The following is a 19,446-nucleotide window of genomic DNA, read 5'->3' as shown; positions in this document are numbered from 1 at the left end:
TTCAAATCTGTTTCACCAAACAGGTCTTAAGAGATAGCTTATATCACTTCACCTATTTATTAAATATCACTGGGGGTGTCATTTAACAACAGAGATGCTTTGTACTACATCCCAGATATACTCTGCACAATAAAACACTATCTCCACACTAACTTTCTCTTAAAATCCTCACACCAATTTTGAAACCAAATCTTTTTAATATTGTCAGCTAAGTGAGGATCCAGATAAGAGGTTTTGAGTAGATTAATTAAAAATGAAGTTTCGATTTCTGGGAAGATACATAGGAGACTGTTAACAGTGATTATCTCTGGGGTGAGAACTCAGCGATTGGCGGATGAAGGCAGGCTTTGTCTATATTCCTTAGTACAGTTTCAATTGTGTACCATACATGGATTACCTATTCCCAAAGAAAAATCTAATAGAAATAGTGAAAATTAAAATATTCAGAATCTAAGTCGAAACTGAGAATACTAGATATCCTGTTAAAGTGCTTTTTCTTAAAGCTTCAAAATAAAGGGAAACAGTTCTGCTAGTAAATAAAAGCCCTCTGTCCAGCCCCCCCCCCCCCCCCCCCCCCCCCCCCCCCCCGCATCTCAATAGCTGTGTGTAGCTCCTTGAAGAGCCTAGTAAGCATGTGTGGGAGTTAAAAATGCATTTAATCATTCCCCCCACCCCCAAGTTTGACAGAAGTGTGGCAAGGAGGGCCATCTGTTTTGTTTGAACGAGAAATGACCCAGCATTCTGATTTCAATTAGCCTCTTTGTAGCTTTATGTTTGAGCTCCTTCCATGGGTAACAGTTCAAACTAAGTGTAGAGAGGAGCTGGCCAAGTTCTGCCAGTGCTGATTTGTTTTAACAACTGTCAGTGATCACAGAACAAGTGTACAAGACAATGTTGCTGGATACATATTAAAATGCTTAATTTTGTGGAATCAAAATAGCACATTCTAGAACCTGAGAGCTAATAAACAAAATATTGAAATGGTGTCTTTACATCATTATAGCAAATTAAATATTTAAAAGCAACATCACTTACCTAAATTCCTAGTTTCAATCAATAAATACACACCTACTATGTGCCAAGTACTGTTATGCCCTAGGCATGAACCAAAGAGGATGTAAGTAGTGGTTCCTGCCTTGAGAAGTCTGTGATCTATTTGGGAAGATAAGCCTGCAAAGTTAAAACAATAATTTGAGTAATATTTAAGACAATATTAGGAGAGCTGTCAAACATCACTGTTAACGAGTTCAGAGGATGGGAAGGATTACTTGGGTCAAAGACTTTATACTGGGAGAGATCTGATCAACAGTGGTAGAGGATTCTAAAGCCTGTGTCCCTTCCACATCACCTCGCTCGAATCTCTTTCTCTCTCACACACTCACACTCACACACACACACACACACACACACAGCAGGAGGTTTACAAAGGTGAGCGTACAGCCTCTAGAATGGTTAACGGTAACCCAAAGACGCATCACTGCATAGGTCAAGGTCCAAACCACCCTTGTGGCTTTAGGGAAGCCACCATGAATCTTGCCCCTACTGGTCACTGCCTCCCAGGGTGTGTTCTGTCAGACACCAGATTCCTGGGTCCCCATCCTGCATAGGTTGATTGCCCAATTCTCTGATAGGAGTTACATAATGGGTCTCAAGGAAGACCTATGAGTGGGGGGGGGGGGGGGGGGGTGGCATTTTTGATGGCAGCTAGTTTGTGCAATTTCAGTAATGACAGGTGCATAGTTTCCCTGCATGTAAAGTGAATGCACTGCACTCAGGTGCTCCCATTTCTTACCATCTGGTTTCCTGATGTCCTAAAGATTCTACCACCTTCTGCAGCTCCATCGGCTTCTCATCATGACCCCTCTCCTCAAGGGGTTGGCAAAGTTCTTCAAAGTCACATCATCGAGAGCAGAGGAGTAACAAGTCTGGAAGGTGTCCTCTGAGTCCTAGTGGTGGTGGCCACTGAGGACACTGGCTCAGCAGCAGTATCACGGGATGGGCTCTTCTGAGTCCACAGCTCCTGCCACCCTCGCACTGCTAGAGCAGGACACGGGCAGCAACTCTTCCTGTGGCTAACCCTCACCCTACCACCTTAGTTTGCTGTTGTACCTGAGAGTGTCCCAGTCAATACTGCAACACAACTTGTTTGGTGTAGCATCAGCCAGAGAAGAGAGCCTGGTCCATTCTGACTTACTGGCTTATTATTTTCTTTGATAATAATGCTAACAAAAACATTTAGCTTATATTTAGGAAGAAAATCAGATTTGAGTTCTATGTAGACATCATTGATTATAAAGGATCAGTAAAAACTAGCTTTTAAAGGAAACACTAGTCTAGGGCACCTGGGTGGCTCAGTTGGTTAACTGTCCAACTTCAGCTTAGGTGATGATCTCATGGTTCGTGGGTTTGAGTCCTCTGTCAGGCTTGCTGCTGTCAGCACAAAGCCCACTTCAGATCCTCTGCCCGCCCCCCCTCCGCTGCTCCCCCACTAGTGCTCTCTCTCAAAAATAAAACATTAAAAAAACACTAATTTTTCAATCTATCATTTTTTGAGTTAAATCTACCATATTTTTAACTCTTTCCAGAGAAATTAATGACCTAGAACCTATATACATCAAGGTCAAGACCATTCATGTGGCCTAGAACTGCTTTTTGCTAAAAATACCCAAAGGAAATAATAGGATTTTTTTAAGAACCAATGTTTTCTTCTTTATAAAATAATTCATTATTAATGAAAATGTCAACTGTTACCAGTGGGCCAAAGAATAAAAGAGAATAAAAGATAATCAAATGTGAGAATGAAGATAGTTCAAATGAACAGGTCAAAGAAATCCAGAATTTCAAAAGCTAGAGAAATGTGCAGAAACAATGATTTTTAGTGTTTAGACTTCAAATTACAGTTAAGGAGAGAACAAATCAGTAGAAGCAAACAGGTTTGACTCTGTCAAAGTAAAAATTTCTGAGACAGCAAAGCATTATTTTCTACATACAGATTTCATTGCAGGTGGAGATGTTACGGCCACTATTCAGGCTGTAGGAGAAAAATACAAATATGGAAAAATATTTTCTTAATGACATAAATTTACATATTAATGAAATACCAGACCGTCCCGCTATCCATAGGCAAAAGGTAAGGAATGAATTCTGTTAACAGAGGTCATTTAACCTGTTCATTAAAAACCAAAAGCAGGCCTTTATTAAGCCTTCTGAAGTTAATCATTTAAAAAATCTTTAAGGCCTGTAACGCTTTGTAATTTTAAAAGTGTTTTGTGACTCACGTCACTGCATCATCTCAGCTAGTATGTATGAAAGTATGAGGGACTGATAGCACAGATTTAAGGTATTGGTTAATTTTCAAGTCAAACATCAACTAGAACAGAGGCACCAGATGCCCACGTATGACCATATAGCAACTTCTGGGCTGCACCGTGCACAAGCTTCATACCTCGTATGGTGTGATGCATACGGAAAGGTCTATCCTCAGCTACTTCCCCCAACTGCTCCATTACTAAGTGGCAGGCACCCTTTTGAGGCACTCCTTTCACTTCCAGCACTGGTCAAGTGCCATAGAACCCAAACTGCAAATGTTAAACAGCACTGCTAATTAAGACTACTTTCACTACTGGCATTGCTTAAGCTTCTCCCATTAGCCAAAAGTTGGGACTGAGAAAAAGGCATAACTGGGCAAATTCTGAAGTGACAAGAAAAGGCAAAAGGACTCAGAAATCATGTTACTGCCCTCTGTGTTCGCAGCACCGTGGCAGCATTACTTTCTACATACAGATTTCTACATATTTTTCTACATACAGCTAGAACCACTGCAGTGACTCCTCCTCAGGAAGTCCTGATAAAGCCACAGAGAAAAGGCTGTGTCTTCACGGGCCCTTCTCACCACTGGCCTTCCTCTTTACTGGCTTTTTCATCATTACTCCCTGCTAAATCTTTTCCTTTGATGTTTTTGTTTTTCTAACGGCCTCATCATTATTTAAATGTGAAATGTGCTTACTGCAAGGTATAGACAAATAAAAATTTTATATGAAAACATTCTATCAAAGCAGTAAGTTGGCTTTGTAAGTTTTAGTTACTAAGCTAATCGGTTCACTGAAGGAAAAGTAAGATTGAAGACGCTTAATTCTGATCAACAAAACTAGCCTAGTTCTGAATCCAGAGTTTTTTATAAACCTTTTCTTTGTTTAGTCAATCAGTCTATCTCAACTGTACTTTAACAGTATTATACATAAAAAACTAAATATACTGCAAGAGATGTAGAAAATAAATTTGAAAGGAACTTCTCTTAAATCTCTATGTGAGAAGGTAAAAATAACCAGAGCTCCTTCATGCTTCAACACCGACAGTTTAGTTGTTTTAAAACGGGATATCGACCTAAAACTATTAAGAGCCCATATCATATGAACAATAGTTAATAATTTTAGTGTCAATTTAGTGTAAACAGTACCTGATTTGTTCTCATAAGCAGCAAGCACTGATCCCCTAACATACAAGATGAATATTCTTATAGGTATACGCAGACTAAAGTTTCTGAAATCATCCCAAACTTCTATTTCCACATAAATGTTTTTTAATTAGTCAGATGAATGTGAAAGAGAAATAGTTATTTCTTAACTCTAAGAAATAAAACTGTGAAATCCAAATTAAGACAATGTAATCACAAAGGGGAAGATCTGCTAGTCATTGTTAATGTATAAATAAATACGGACTTAAAAAAAATACTGTATTTTGAAAAACAGGTCAAAAACATAAAATCCTTAATGACAATGTAGTGGGCCGATATTAACTATTAGACTTACATCATTTATCTGGCTAGATATGCACAACTAAAATTTCTATTATTGCCTAATAGTGAAAATTCCAGGTTTGTCACAAGACCTAGGAGGCTAGAGTTTCATTTAGATCAACCAAGAAAATGTTATGTAAACAAAAATCAGTAAAATCTGACAAAACAGTGAAAACCGTTTTAAAATACCATTGGTAAACAGATTTCTATTTATAGACTCTCCTTGAATATACAATAGGTAATGATGCAATGCAGACATTTTTACAATATTTATTAAGATAACAAATTTATAAATTGAAAGACTCAGAGGCACATAGTTTAAAAGGCCAATACCATGGGAATAATGAAGTCAACACAGAAAAGAAGATATGAACAGTTACAACCAAGACAAGATTTTTTTAAAAGCCACATCCCCCCAATAAACACATCATATGAATCATCCTTCAAAATTACCATGATAAAAAGTCATTTCCTTCAAAGAAAAATAATTCTTTCCACCTACCGTGCCTAGAAAATCCTATTTACAACGAACTGTCCTGCATTTCATCAGTACTGTTTAATATGGCCTCCTCTATTCTGTCATTAGAAGTATTGAAAATTTTATAGCTATTGTATTTACAAATGCACATAATATTTAAATTTGCTCTTCACTGAGAACAACTGAATATATACTTAATCAAATCACAATACAAATGTTTTAGTGTTGAAAACACATTTTGTGGGGACAGGTGTACGGGAAGAGGTGTATTTAGAATTATGTTGTTTCTGAAGGATTACTAGGCCAATAAATCTGATAAAACTCAAGGTAGTCACAAAAACAGGTCTTTGTTGATGAAGAATTTAATTTATTTCTGTTTTAACTGGACACACTGGCTTCTTCAGTCAACCTTCACCACACTGTATATTTTGGTAACAAACCAAAAGCATGCAAAGAAGCCAATTGTTCCTATAAAAGAAAAAAACAAAATAAACTCTTTTCCCAAGGAAATCTCATAATTTACACAAAAACACAGACTTAAAATTATTGGTTCCTTAAAAAAAGCCACAAAACTATAAACTATTACTTACCAGGAATATACTATAGGTCCATAAATTCTTTGAAACTTACACCACTACCTCAAATTTCTTATGGAATTTGATAGAACTTTTTATACTTTTAAGATTACCTAAACTTTCTATAATACATTTTTTCTTATTACATGCAAAAAAACTGAAATTAAAATATGAATAGGATGCCAATTTTCCTTTCCTATTTAATACTTCCTTATCACAAAATGGAAAACTGATATAAGAATTAATTCAAGGTCTGATATGAATACCTTAAACAGAGTATCAGATTCATATAATAAGTAGGGATTATTTTCTAAGTATAGTTACAGAGAATTATCAGTTTTCAAAGAACCATAATAAAATTAAATTTTTTTAAATTTAAAGTGTTTAAAAGGTGATACAATTAGGATAATAACAAAGATGCACCCCACTGAATACGAGAGGTGGTGTGGTGTGGTGTGGTGTCAGAGGACAGAGCAGCTGTTGTGACTGTGTGTATTATCCTTGCACTAGTCAACGGAAATCTCCAAGCCCATTTCTTACAAAACAGAGATAATTTTATCTGCCCTAGGTAGAGTAAATGAAACGATTCATGAAAAAATACGTGCTTTGGTTTTCGAGTATCTTCATCAATCTAGATTCCAAAAAAATTGAAAACCAGACAGGTGACAAAAATGAGACTTAGTTAAGTAACTGTCTAATAGCCACATGGCTGGTAAGCAGGATCAGAATGTAAACTCACCTTTTCTGACTTCAAATACAGTGTTATTTTAAACTTTACCATGCTTAGATAAATTCAGAGACTCTTGTCTTGTAAAAGAATATTTGCTAACTTGTGAACTGCCTGACATATTTTTAAAACCTGGAATTTCTGGAGAAATTCCACCTGAGAATAGTCAATAAGTGGACATGCAGAAGAATACAGAAGGAGATCCACATATCCTTGTGGCAGGTGTGTATATATGTGTGTGTGTGTGTGTGTGTGTGTGTGTGTGTGTGTGTGTGTGTATTTAAAGTTCCAACCTTTTTTCTTTTTATTACACTTAACACAATGGTGAAAAGTATTAATGGAGATTTTCTAAGTCAAGAGACTATACAGGGGACCTTATTATGGGAAGTAGCAGCATTGTTGTTCTCATACATCATACATGTACCCACTATATACCATTGTGTATGTTTTAGAGGACATAAAAATCTACGTTTTGGATGTTCAAAAGACAATTATTAAGGTTTGTAAAGAGGCTGGGGTTAATTTTAGAAAAGTAATGGTAAAACATAAAAGTATTTAAACAACCTTATGCTTACCAAGAGCTTTAAGATAATAAAGAGAAAATATTCTAAGGTGAGAAAATACATTTGTCATCATACTGGCAACCCTAGGTAAGTTAAGTTTATTTTGTTCTTAACAAAATACTTTTAGTATTTTATTTTGTCCTTAATAGGGATAAATATAATATACATACTAAAAGTGGCATCTTTCCTTATGTAACAGAATGTTTTGTTTTGTAAAACAGATTTACTTAAATAAAATGGTGTCAGTTTGGAGTACTGAAGTAAATACAGATGTACCCCACTTTAGAAAAACGCAAGACACTGAAAAGGGTTCACCATTCCCCAGCAGAGAATCTTTCCCATAAACTGAAATACACCCAAAGTTACTGGTTTAACTGGTTGATTCAATTTGAGGTGGCTCCAAAATTTAGATTACAAAGTTTGTTTCACTCTGAATAAATAAAATGTCACTAAAAATCAAGAACAATAAAGAGAGGTGATAAACTACACAATAGGTAAACTATCATATCACATGCCTGGAAAAATAAGAGACATTCACTAAGATCACTACTTTTTGTGTGTAGGCAAGGAGTAAATTCTTCTATATATGCTTTTACAGACATACAGATCCATATGCACAACAGTAATTGCTCGTTTCAGAGGCTACACTTTGTTTTGCAGATCACTGATTAAGATTTATGGCTGTGGACCTAACTATGTGTTACGTAGCACTAAGACAAGCACCCACCACATACATCAACCCCGCCTGTACCTGACCAATGACCTGGAATACAGAATCAGTGTAAGAGCCTGAACCTCCTTACAGCTGATACAGCAACAGGGGAACTTCAAAACCCCATCTAATTCTCTCAAATGTTAACAGATGACTAAAAAGCAGAACAGTTCTAATTTATTTTTAATTCATTTTTCCTTTTCAGATCCTATATTTCCTCACACAGCATGCAACACAATCTAAGATAAAATTATAGATGCACATTTTTTTGTGAAAAAGAAAGGTCCCACAATTTTCTTTTTTTAGTTTGGTTATTCCACAAATGTTTACCAAGCAGCTACTCTAAGTGCTCTAAGACTCAGAAAACTTTTATCCAGGTGAAGAGATAAGGCACACATATATAAAATAAATACCAATACAATACAATTTCCCATCAGGTACTTCTATATTTTAAAGTGGAGATATAAACTTGTAGTTTAAATTTCTAGAGTAAGGGGTATTCTATGATTGTCTTTTCTTGGTAACATTTATTCTCAATTTCATCTTGACTTCACCCCTTCGATTTCTACTTATCCCTAGACTTAGACAGCTAAAGCTTTCACCCTATCTCTGAAATGAGCTTAAGAAGCACTGTACCATTAACAGGTTAATAGGGGAAAACTTTTGACAGGTATGGGCCCAGGTACCCCTGGACTCCCAGCACAACAATGGACATTGTTTAGCCTTCTTCCTTTAGGTTCTGTTTCCTCTTTGGTTTATTGACATCCACCTCACAGCGGGGCCGACCAAACAATGCTCAGCTGCACTTAGGACTAAATGTAGGAGTGCTGAGTAGTAGAAGCCCAAGGAAAATATTTATAAATAATTTGCCTAAAAACTTATTAACTAAAACTAATCATTTTAATTCTTACCTGTAAAAAGAAAGAAGATCAAAACCATTATCATGGTATAGCCAAAGTACAGAATTGTACTTGCCGTTCCTGTGATTTGCAGTTTTGAAAAGAAGTAGTGTACTGCATATATTAAGAAATAAACTGCAGTAAAGCCACTGGTAAGGAATGAACGCCACTGCCAATGGTAATCCTAGGTAGAAAAGAAAAAGTTAAAGAACAAGAATTACTTTCCAATTACTAATTACATGTAGCAGAACAAAGTTACAAAGCAAATGCAGCTATGTGACACAGCCCCAAAACCTAGCTTTGCTATCATTTCCCGTCTTTTTCTCCTACTGAACTTTGCCCATTTCCCTGCTCACTGAAGAAGCTAAAAAGCATTCCCTACTTTTGGTGGAACTACTTCAAGTTGGGCTAAAAACACATGGAAAAATCTTAAATGGTTTATGAATAATGAAGCATTAGACTGTACTTTAAAATGTACTCTTCCCAAAGAAAAGCAATGCACAAGATCTTACTTACATAGTTCAAAATTAATATTATTTATCTTATACTCTGGTCAACTCTATGTTAGGAAGAAGATTATCCTATTAAGGCCTGGTTGAAATCTATTTTCAGTTGCGAGTAACATAATTTAAACAAGGTAAGTTTTAAAAACAGCTCTTCTTACTTTTGCATAAAGTAGTTTATAGCTTAGCAGGAGATCTCTTAAAAGAAAATACTTCACTCTTTCCTACCCCGTAGAATATGTGAAAAATTAAATATATTTAAAAAGTATGCCAGCATAAATTAGAAAATCTTATGGAGTCCACACACAAAAACTACTATAGCAAATAAACAAATTTAGCAAAATTGCAGGGGTACAGGAAAGAAATGAAAATCAGCTGTGTTTTTATACACTAATGATGAACAATCTGAAAAGGAAATTTTAAAAAAAGTCCATTTACAACAGCATCCAAAAAGAATAAGATACCTAGGAACAAATTTCACCAAGAACATGAAAGACTTATACACTGAAAACTACAATACAAAACATGCCCAAAAAAAAAAAAAAAAAAAAAAATTAAAGACAAATAAATGGAAAGACATTCTGTGTCCATGGACTGGAAGACTTGACACTGATAAGATGGCAATACTCTTCTAAGTGATCTCCAGATTCAATGCAATTCCTATCAAAATTCCAACAACCCTTTATTACAGAAAAGGAAAAGCTGATCCCAAGTTCATAGGCAATTGCAAAGGGTCCTGAATAGCCAAAACAGTCTTCACAAAAGAACAAAGTTAGAGAACTGACCCTTCCCAATTCCAGAATTTATTACAAAGCTATGGTAATCAAAACAGTGTGGTACTGGCATAAAGACACTGTATATACCACTGGAATAGAATTGACTGAGAATCCAGAAATAAATCCACACATCTATGGCCAATGGATTTTCCACAAGGTTGCAAGACCATTCAATGAGGAAAGATTTAGTCTCTTTAACAAATGGAAAAACTGGATATTCACATGTGAAAGAATGAAGGTGGATTCCTAACTAATTACCATAACCAAAAAATAAACTCACAATGGATCAATGACCTAAATATGTAAGCTAAAACTATACACTCAGAAGAAAACATACAGATAAATTTTCATTACCTTGAATTTAGCAATGAATTCTTAGATATGGCAACAAAAGAAAAAAAATAGATAAATCAGATTCTATCAAAATTACAAACTTTTGTGTAAAGGCCATTATCAAGAAAGTAAAAAGACAACCTACAGAACAAGAGAAAATATTTGCAAATCATTTATCTGATAAAAGTTTAGTACTTAGTATTCAGAATATATACAGAACTCTGAATTATATACAGAACTCTTACAACTCAACAAAAAGATAAATAACCCAGTTCATAAATGGGCGAAAAATCTAAACAGACATTTCTCCAAACAAGATACACAGATGGTCAACAACCAAAGAAAAGATGCTCAACATCATTAGTCACTGGGGAAGTGAAAATCAAAACCACAATAAGATACAACTTCACACCTACAAGGCTGGCTATAATTTTTAAAAAACGGCAAATAGCAAGTGTAGGTAAGGATATGGAGAAATTAGAACACTTGTGCATTTCTGGTAAGAATGCAAATGGTACAGCCACTGTGAAAAATACTTTGGTGGCTCTGCAAAAAGTTAAAGAATTACCATATGACTCAGTGATTCCACTTTAATGTATATACCCAAAAGAACTGAAAACTGGTACTCAAAACAAGTATTTGTATATGAATGTTCATAGAAGCACTATTCCCAATAGCCAAAAGGTGGAAACAAATCTAATTTCCATCAGCAAATGACTGGATAAACAAATTAGGGTATAGCTATACAATGGAATATTATTCAGTTATAAAAAGGAACAAAGTACTGAATCTTGAAAACATTCTGCTACGTGAAAGAAGCCAGACACAAAAGGTCACATATGATTCCATTAACGTGAAATGTCCAGAATAGGTAAATCTATAGACAGAAAGCAGACTGATGATTGCCAGGGTTTTGGAGGGAGAGGGGAATGAGAAGTAATTGCTTAATGGTATGAGGTTTTATTTAAGGGTGATGAAAATATTTTGGAACTAGAAAGAGGTGGTAGTTGTACAACACTGTAAATGAACGTAGTAAATGCCACTGAATTGTTCACTTTAAAATGGTTTAATTGTAAGTTATGTGAATTTAACCTCAACTTTTAAGAAAAGCATCTAAGTTTAACAAAATCAGATTTAATCTCCTATATAGAAAATAAATACAAAAGAATGATTTAATACAACCCAGATCTTCAAAAATCAAATATACATAAGAGTGCCATCATTTTGCCATGACTATAATTCATTACAGTGTAATCACTCTAATGTTTTAATGAATACTCCCACTTAAAAATGTTTTATATTAAGGGTGCCTGTGTGGCTCAGCTGGTCGAGAGTGTCCGGCTCTGGATTTCAGCTTAGGTCACGATCTCACGGGGATCGAGCCCCACATCGGGCTCCACAATGGGTGTGGTGCCTGTTTGGCATTTTCTTTCCCCTTCTCTGCCCCTCCCCTACTCACATGCATGTGCATGCTCACGTGCTCTCTCAAAATAAATAAATAAATAAATAAACACATAAATAAATAAATAAATAAATAAATAAATAAATAAAGGGGTGCATGGGTGGCTCAGTTGGTTAAGCATCTGACTCTTGATTTTAACACAGGTCATGATCTCACAGTTTGTGGGATAGAGGCCCGAGTGGGGCTCTGTGTGACAGTGCAGAGCCTACTTGGGATTCCCTCTCTCTCTCAAAATAAACTTTAGTGTTAAAAAAAAAGATTTTAGATAAAAATAAACAAATTTTAAAAGAAAAACCGAGAAAATTAACATTTGAAATTTAAGCTCTAAATAAATATACTGAACTGAGATACTATCATAATCCAATCCTAAAAAGAGCTACATTTAATTGAGGAATGCAGGTCAATTTCTATCTTAATAAACACATATTTACAGAAATTATTTCAATTGATGGTATTCAAAGTTGTCTTATGCCAAAATTATAAATACCGGCTACAAATTAATACAAGTGAACATTGCTAATACATACCTCTGCACATAGGTGGAAATAGCAAAGAAGTATAGTTGCCTCTGAACATGTAATAACCAAAATGATAAACACCAGAAATAGGAAGCCAAACATGTAATACATCTGATGAGACCTATAATCAAACATGTCAAGATTAAACTATAAATCTTTTCTCTTTGTCACAGTAAATGACACAGTCTTTTCACCTTCCCTGAACTGGAAAATGTTTGCTTTTTCTCCCAACTAAAGACAACACAACCTCATAGGTGTGGATGGTGTAGGGGTAGGGCAGGGAGAGGAAAAGGTTTGGTAAGTAGAACCTGAAACTCTTATTTAGTCAAATATGCTTAGTCTAATTGTTTACTAGTGAGACAAATTTGATAAAAAATTAATACACATGCAGAGCCAAACTAAAAAAGTTGGTATACATTGTTTCTTATCATATGTGATAAAAACAGCTGACTTTTGAAAATGTTGTAACAATTGGGAAGGAAAGATCTGTTCCAATCACTAAAAAGCTCACATTCAATGCTGACTCCATGTTACTGCAAACCTTGGTACTTGCTGTAACATGTCACTGTGGTCATATTACGATAACACACTGCAGTGTATATACCCTAATGAAGTGGCTCAGAATTAGCACCATGAGTTTTTCCATGCAAATAAGAAATCAAGAGAATGAAGGAATCTTGGGATTAGTAAGAACTTTGAACGTCATCTACCTCCACCCTCCTCCCAAAGCTTGATCAAATCAAATCCCCTATATCAAGGGCTCAGAGTATCTTCTCTCTGAAGCAGTACAGATCAGTTACTTAAGAACACAGGTATGGGGAGACAGGTTAATTTTCTGTCACATAGTAGCCGTGTGACACAGGTAAATTACTTAATATCCAAAGCTTCACCTCTGTCTCTGTAAAATGGGGATAAATACCCACCCCACTGAGGTCTGAGGATTAAGTCAGAAGTAAAAGTAAGAATTAATAAGCACTCAATTAGTAACAGCTGTTATCACTTATTCTTTTTCTCATATAGAAAAGATAAAATAACCTTTGGCTCTTAAGATTTCTGATTACTGGAGATTTTACATGTATAAGATACAAATAGTCATCCATCCAGATAAACAAAAAGAGAAAGCTAATACTACATGTAATGGGAAAGGGGATAAGACGACTTCACCCTTAGCTTACCAGATACTATTTAGAATGAAGAAAAGCTGTATAAAGATGCACCCAAAGGGCAAAATCCCTCCCATGATAATACCAGGCAATGGCTTTGTGTAGAAGGATTGCTCAGGAATCTGACGTGGAATCTGATTGGTTCGAACTGGATGTTCAATGGCCTTTAGTAAAAAAAAAAAAAAAGAAAGGATTCATAAATATTTATCTATTTAAAAAAATTTTCTCTATGTTAGATTATCTGCCTGCTTTTTCTCAGCTTCCATGATGATAGTATTGGCAATATAAGTCTACTTAAGTCATCAAACTGAATTTTGTATTTAGAAGCAATGACCCCAGATACTATCAGGTACAATGTTCAGTCTGTCTAGTGGAACAAGCCATCACTGTTTCCAGCAGTTATCCATTAATGGCTTTAGGTAAAGTAAGAAATACATAGAAGGAGGTAATATAGTACTTAAAAATAACAGTTAAGACAAAGGAAATGTTAGGTTTTCCCTTTTAATGACATAATTATTGTAAGAAATTAGCTGATTCTGAAGTTACTGTCGATGAATTTTTATTTGGAGATGGGCAATATCATCTTTACTAAAATTGTTCAATTCTACTAAGATTTAAGAACATAAAGGCAACAATGACTGGCTATATGAAGCTTTATGACCATAAGATACTGATAATATTCTCCCTTTTGTAACATACCACATGGTAGTATAAAAATAAATGAAATCTAAAGCACCAAAAACACAGCCGAGGGGAAACAGGGGTACAGATACAGAAATTCATTTTCTTGCAAAAAATTACAAAAGCATACTTTTATAGTTTTTGTGATGACATCTCAAAACTTAAAACTTGGTAGGGCACCTGGGAGGCTCAGTCAGTTAAGAGTCTGACACTTGATTTTGGCTCAGGTCACGATCTCACAGTTCATGGGATCAAGCCCCATGGTGGGCTCTGCACTGACAGGGTGGAGTCTGCTTGGGACTCTGACTCACTCACTCTCTCTCTCTCTCCCCCTCCCTGTCCTCCCTGTCCCTCCCTACTTGCATATACGCACTCTCTTTCTCAAAATAAATAAATTCTTAAAAAAAAAAAACACGTATAACTGGTAGTCTCATTGAGAATACACTTCTGTGAAATAGATATACAGATAGAAAATCATTAGATTGTTCTTCAGTGTTTGTATTTTTAACAGGAATATTTTTAGAATGTTAAATACTTATTTATGTAATCAAAATTTTTAAATCATGCCAGGTCACTATTTGTGCTATATATATATATATTTTTATGCTATACAGATTTAGAATTGTAAATTAAGCAAAATGCCAAAGAATTGAAAAATCTTACAGTAGGCTGGCATGGTAGGTGCAGTGGAGACAATGAAGCAATGGCAGTTTCTTCCAGGACATTCTGGGTCCCCTTCACAAAGTGTATGGCAATACATTATCTCTTTTAACCTTGTGGACTGGATGTTCTCAGAGAAAAGCAAGGACAGTGAAGTGAGAAGGACACTAAATTCTGAGGGCGCCTGGCTGGCTCAGTCGGTTAAGCATCCGACTTCGGCTCAGGTCGTGATCACATTGTTGTTTGTGGGTTCAAGTCCCCCTTTGGGATCGCAGTGATAGTGCAGAACCTGCCTGGGATTCTCTCTGCCCCTCCCCCACTCACACACTCTCTCTTTTTCTCAAAATAAACAAACCTTAAAAAAAAGGTGGGGGGGGGGACTAATTTTAAAAAAAAAAGAAAAGAAAAAATTTCCATTTTCCTCTTAGCCTGTGGGCAAAAGGAGGCAGCAGAGGTGGAGAAAGACTGGAGGCAGGGAAGGACTGAGCTTTGAATATTAGCAGGAAATATTAGGAGGAAAACCATAGAAAATTTTTTGCAAAGCTACATGTTAAAAAAAATTACCACTGTCACTTTATAGTCACTTTTCTTACAGCTTTCCTCCTAACCCATATTCTTGGTTTACTTTGTTAAGTAATGTAGAAACACTTAATGCACTAACTTAAAACACTAAAAAAAGTTTTCAATAGTTTAACTTAGCATTTCGTTGTCTATTAATCTACAGTTTCCATTTACTTACAAAACTTTGAAACCTAAGTTTATATCTGTGACTTCTCTACCACACCCAAAATAATACTATTTTTAAGAATGACTGCAATCAAACTAAGAGGTCATCAATTTTCTATGAAATCCAGATCCCATAGGGTAAGTGTGTATCTTTTAGACATTTTTTTTTTAAGACACTGTTCTATCTTTTAAGGTGGCATATGCTAATTTTCATAGCTGAAATTTATTTGAATAAATGAACACATAAACTTACGTTCTTCTTAAAACCGAAGTATGCACCAATAAACGTTAGAGGCACAGATATGCAGAACCAAAGGGCCAATATGGCAACCAATGTTCCAAAAGGAATAGCTGCTGAAGATCCTTCTCCCCAGAGAATCAGATTCATTATAAAGAAGTCAGCAAATACAATCCTGAAAGATACAATAGGCTTTTGGGTAAAACTTGAGTCAGAAGCAAAATGATATAGTACCAATCATATGTAATTAATATTACAATTTCTGTGTCACATACAAAGAAAATGAAGTTGCTCAGTAATGGGGTATATGAATTTAAAATTACTTTCTAGAAATTACCAAATTGCTCTTCAGATTGGTTTTGCCTGACTGAAATTCCCACCAGTAGCTTAAGAAAGTTACCTCTTTATGTATTTCATCGTGCTTTGGATTGTCAAATTTATTGTTTAAGTCCTGTTCACAAATGCTGTGGAGCATCTTGTGTCTATTGGTTTTATAGTTATTATTTCTGTGACTTGGTGGTTACATCTACTACTCACTTTTCATTTGGGGTGTACGTCTTTTCTAAAGTTATAGATGTGAGTTATTTATATACTCTAGCTACTAATAATTCCTTGTTAAATATCCCGTTCTCTGAGTTAACGGCTTTTTATGAACCCCAAACAAGTGAATATGTATACTTAATTTCCCTTCAGTCTTTTTTCTCTGAGTACATTTTAAAACATATGGCTGTAATCACATGATAATTGTTTCTACATTCCCCCCACACAGTTTTTAATGTGACCAGTTGTCAATTTTCCCTTTATCCTTTGTGTAACTTATTTAAGAGAAGAAAGTCTTTCCTAACCTGGGATCATGAATATACTCCTCTTTTTTGTTTTTTTTAAAGATTTTATTTTTTTATGCAATCTCCACACCCAACGTGGGATTTGAACTCACAACCCCGAGATCAAGAGTCAGATGCTCCACCAACTGAGCTAGCCAGGCACTTCCATGAAGACACTCTTCCATATTTTCTTCCAACTGTTAACCCCATTACATTTAGATCACAATCCCCTTGGAACTGATTGTGTGTGTGACTGGTAAGAACAGAATTTTTCTTCCTTTATATACACAATCAAGTATGAGCATCATCTAACACTTCCTCTGATTGGTGATGCCACATCTAGCTGCTTCCATGAATATATGGTCTATTTCTATGTTTTCTGTGCTAGTAGCTGCAGCACATTGCCAAACCCCTCATGCAGTCAATACTCTGATCAAGTAACACGGTGAATTTGTATCTCGTACTGTGAAGGTTTTCTGTTGCTAATACTCCTTTCTGTTGTTGTTTTATAGCTGAAACTTGTTCTCTGTATACAAATTATATCACAATTAAATATGAGATTTTTATTAATATAAGGAAGCATTTCTCTCCATTCAATCCTTTTTTTTTTAATTTATTTATTTTAAGAGAGTGGAGCGTGAGTGTGTACAAGTGGGGGAGGAGCAAAGAGAGGGAGAGAAAGAATCCCAAGCAGCAATCACACTGTCAGCAAAGAGCCCAATTTGGAGCTCGATCTCATGAAAGGTGAGATCATGACTTGAGCCTAAACCAAGAGTTGGATGCTTAACTGACTGAGCCACCCACATGCCCCTCCATTAAATAATTTTTATATTTGGAAACGATGTTTAATATTATCAAATACCATTTTGTTGTGTCTACTGTAATAATTATATGTAGGTATTTACATAAAATTACCTGAATTAATTTCATGTCATTAAATGGTACTTCTTTTCCTAGGCAAACACCAATTCTCCCTGCCCCCTTGGGTTCCTGGTACACTCTTATGTGCTTCTCCTCCCCCAACCCTGGCTTTTCCCTCATTCATTACCTCACTATCCTTCTGGTGAAAACCTAACAGGTTTTTTTTGTTGTTTTTTTTAAATGAACACCCACTTTTAAGGGCGGCATGAAGATAAATCAAAGAAGGGCTGATCAGAGATATAAAAGAACTGGATTAGGATAATTTCTATGAAGCCAAAAAATGAAAGGCATTTCAAGGAGAAAGTATCCCAATGTTAGACAATGTAGAGAGATAGAGTGAAGGCAGAGAAAATGATTTCTAGATTTAGAAATGCGAATATCATTGGTATTTGAGAGAAGTTTTCACTAAAGTCATAGGGGAAGAAAGAGTACGTGGGTTTACGTTGTGAATGTATGCTGAGAAGAAAATGAGAATAAAGGAGTGTGGAATATGTTTTCAAGGCAGTTTGTTGGGAATGTAAAAGAAAGAAGATAGTAGAGGGGAATATGTTTATGGAGAAGCTCATTTTAGGATTTGGGAACCTAGTATATTTGTAGGAAAGACGATGAAACACGAACAGAACACTGAGAAATAGAAGATGCCAGAGATTAGGAGGAATGTCTGAAAGGCAAGTTTCTGAAGGAAATCACAGACTGCTGACTTGTCTTGGGAAGAAGGAGTACTTCTTTAGTTGATGGGAAAGAAGACAAAGAATTTGGCTGGAGAAAAAGCATAAAAATCTGAATACATCAGGGTGCCTGGGTGGCTCAGTTGGTTAAGCGTCTGACTTTGGCTCAGGTCATAATCTCCCAGTTTCAGAGTTCCAGCCCCACATCGGGCTCTGTGCTGACAGCTCAGAGCCTGGAGCCTGCTTCAGATTCTGCATCTCCCTCTCTCTTTGCTCCTCTCCCACTTGTGTTCTCTCTCTCTCTCAAAAATAAACATTAAAAAAAGAAAGATTCTCACTCCCTCCCTCTGCCCCTCTCCCCTGCTCACCCTCTCTCTCTCTAAAATAATAAATAAGTAAATAAATAAATAAATAAATAATGTCATTCTTCAATGGAGGTAACTATCTGAGGGAATATTTACCCCAAACATGTATAAACAATGCAACTATTGTTACTCTTTCGTTTCTGGCCTGCAAATGGAATGGCCTGGCTTTTAGATTTAACCTTTGGATTTCACTATTGCTGCTAACTGCTCAGAGGCTGGTTCTTGTCCACCAGAAATCTGGGAGTTGGGAAAAAAGTGGGTTCTATTTCTAGGACCAGACACCGATCAGATACTTGATATCAAAAGCTATCTTCCAAAGGGTCACAATTATTATTTTTTTTAAACGTGATTGTCATTTTAAAAAATTTTTGCTATATATTACTCTGTTTAATGGAATAAACTCTAAATAAAGTGGCACTACTTTAAAAAAAATTTTTTATCTTTCAATTATAGTTGACAATGTTATATTAGTTTCAGGTGTACAATGTAGTGATTTGACAATGTCTGTACATTACTCAGTGCTCACCATAAGTAAAGTCACCTTTTGTTACCATATACTGTTAGTACAATATATTCCTTATGCTCTATTTTTCATCTCTATCACTTATTTATTTTAAACTGAAGTTTGTAACTCTTAATCCTCTTGGCCTATTCTGCCCATCCCTTTCCCCAACTATCCCCTCTGGCATCCACCAATTTTTTCTTTATATTTATGAGTCTACTTCTGTTTTGTTTGTTCATTTGTTGTTAGATTCCACAAATGAGTGAAATCACATGGTACTTGTCTTTCTCAGACTTATTTTACTTAGCACTAGGTCGACCATGAGGTCACAAATGGCAAGAACTCATTCTTTTTTTT

General features: G+C 35.7%; 1 protein-coding gene across 1 annotated transcript in view; it reads right to left on the bottom strand.

Moving 5' to 3' along the window:
* Positions 1-5,049: 5,049 nt before the first annotated feature.
* The window catches only part of TM9SF2 (transmembrane 9 superfamily member 2), a 66,121-nt gene continuing 51,724 nt past the window's right edge, over positions 5,050-19,446 (bottom strand). Inside the window, exons 13-17 of the mRNA XM_042929715.1 lie at positions 15,825-15,984; positions 13,517-13,668; positions 12,351-12,462; positions 8,762-8,933; positions 5,050-5,741 (exon numbers count right to left, since the gene is read on the bottom strand). Of these exons, the coding sequence (XP_042785649.1) occupies positions 5,674-5,741; positions 8,762-8,933; positions 12,351-12,462; positions 13,517-13,668; positions 15,825-15,984 (664 nt within the window). The 3' untranslated portion in view covers positions 5,050-5,673. The remainder of the gene's footprint in view (positions 5,742-8,761; positions 8,934-12,350; positions 12,463-13,516; positions 13,669-15,824; positions 15,985-19,446) is intronic.

Source organism: Panthera leo, chromosome A1 (assembly GCF_018350215.1).
Source record: "Panthera leo isolate Ple1 chromosome A1, P.leo_Ple1_pat1.1, whole genome shotgun sequence".
In the NCBI taxonomy this organism is placed as follows: Eukaryota; Metazoa; Chordata; class Mammalia; order Carnivora; family Felidae; genus Panthera; species Panthera leo.
The sequence above is the reverse complement of the archived record's forward strand: the minus strand, read 5'-3'. Positions and strand labels throughout refer to the sequence as shown.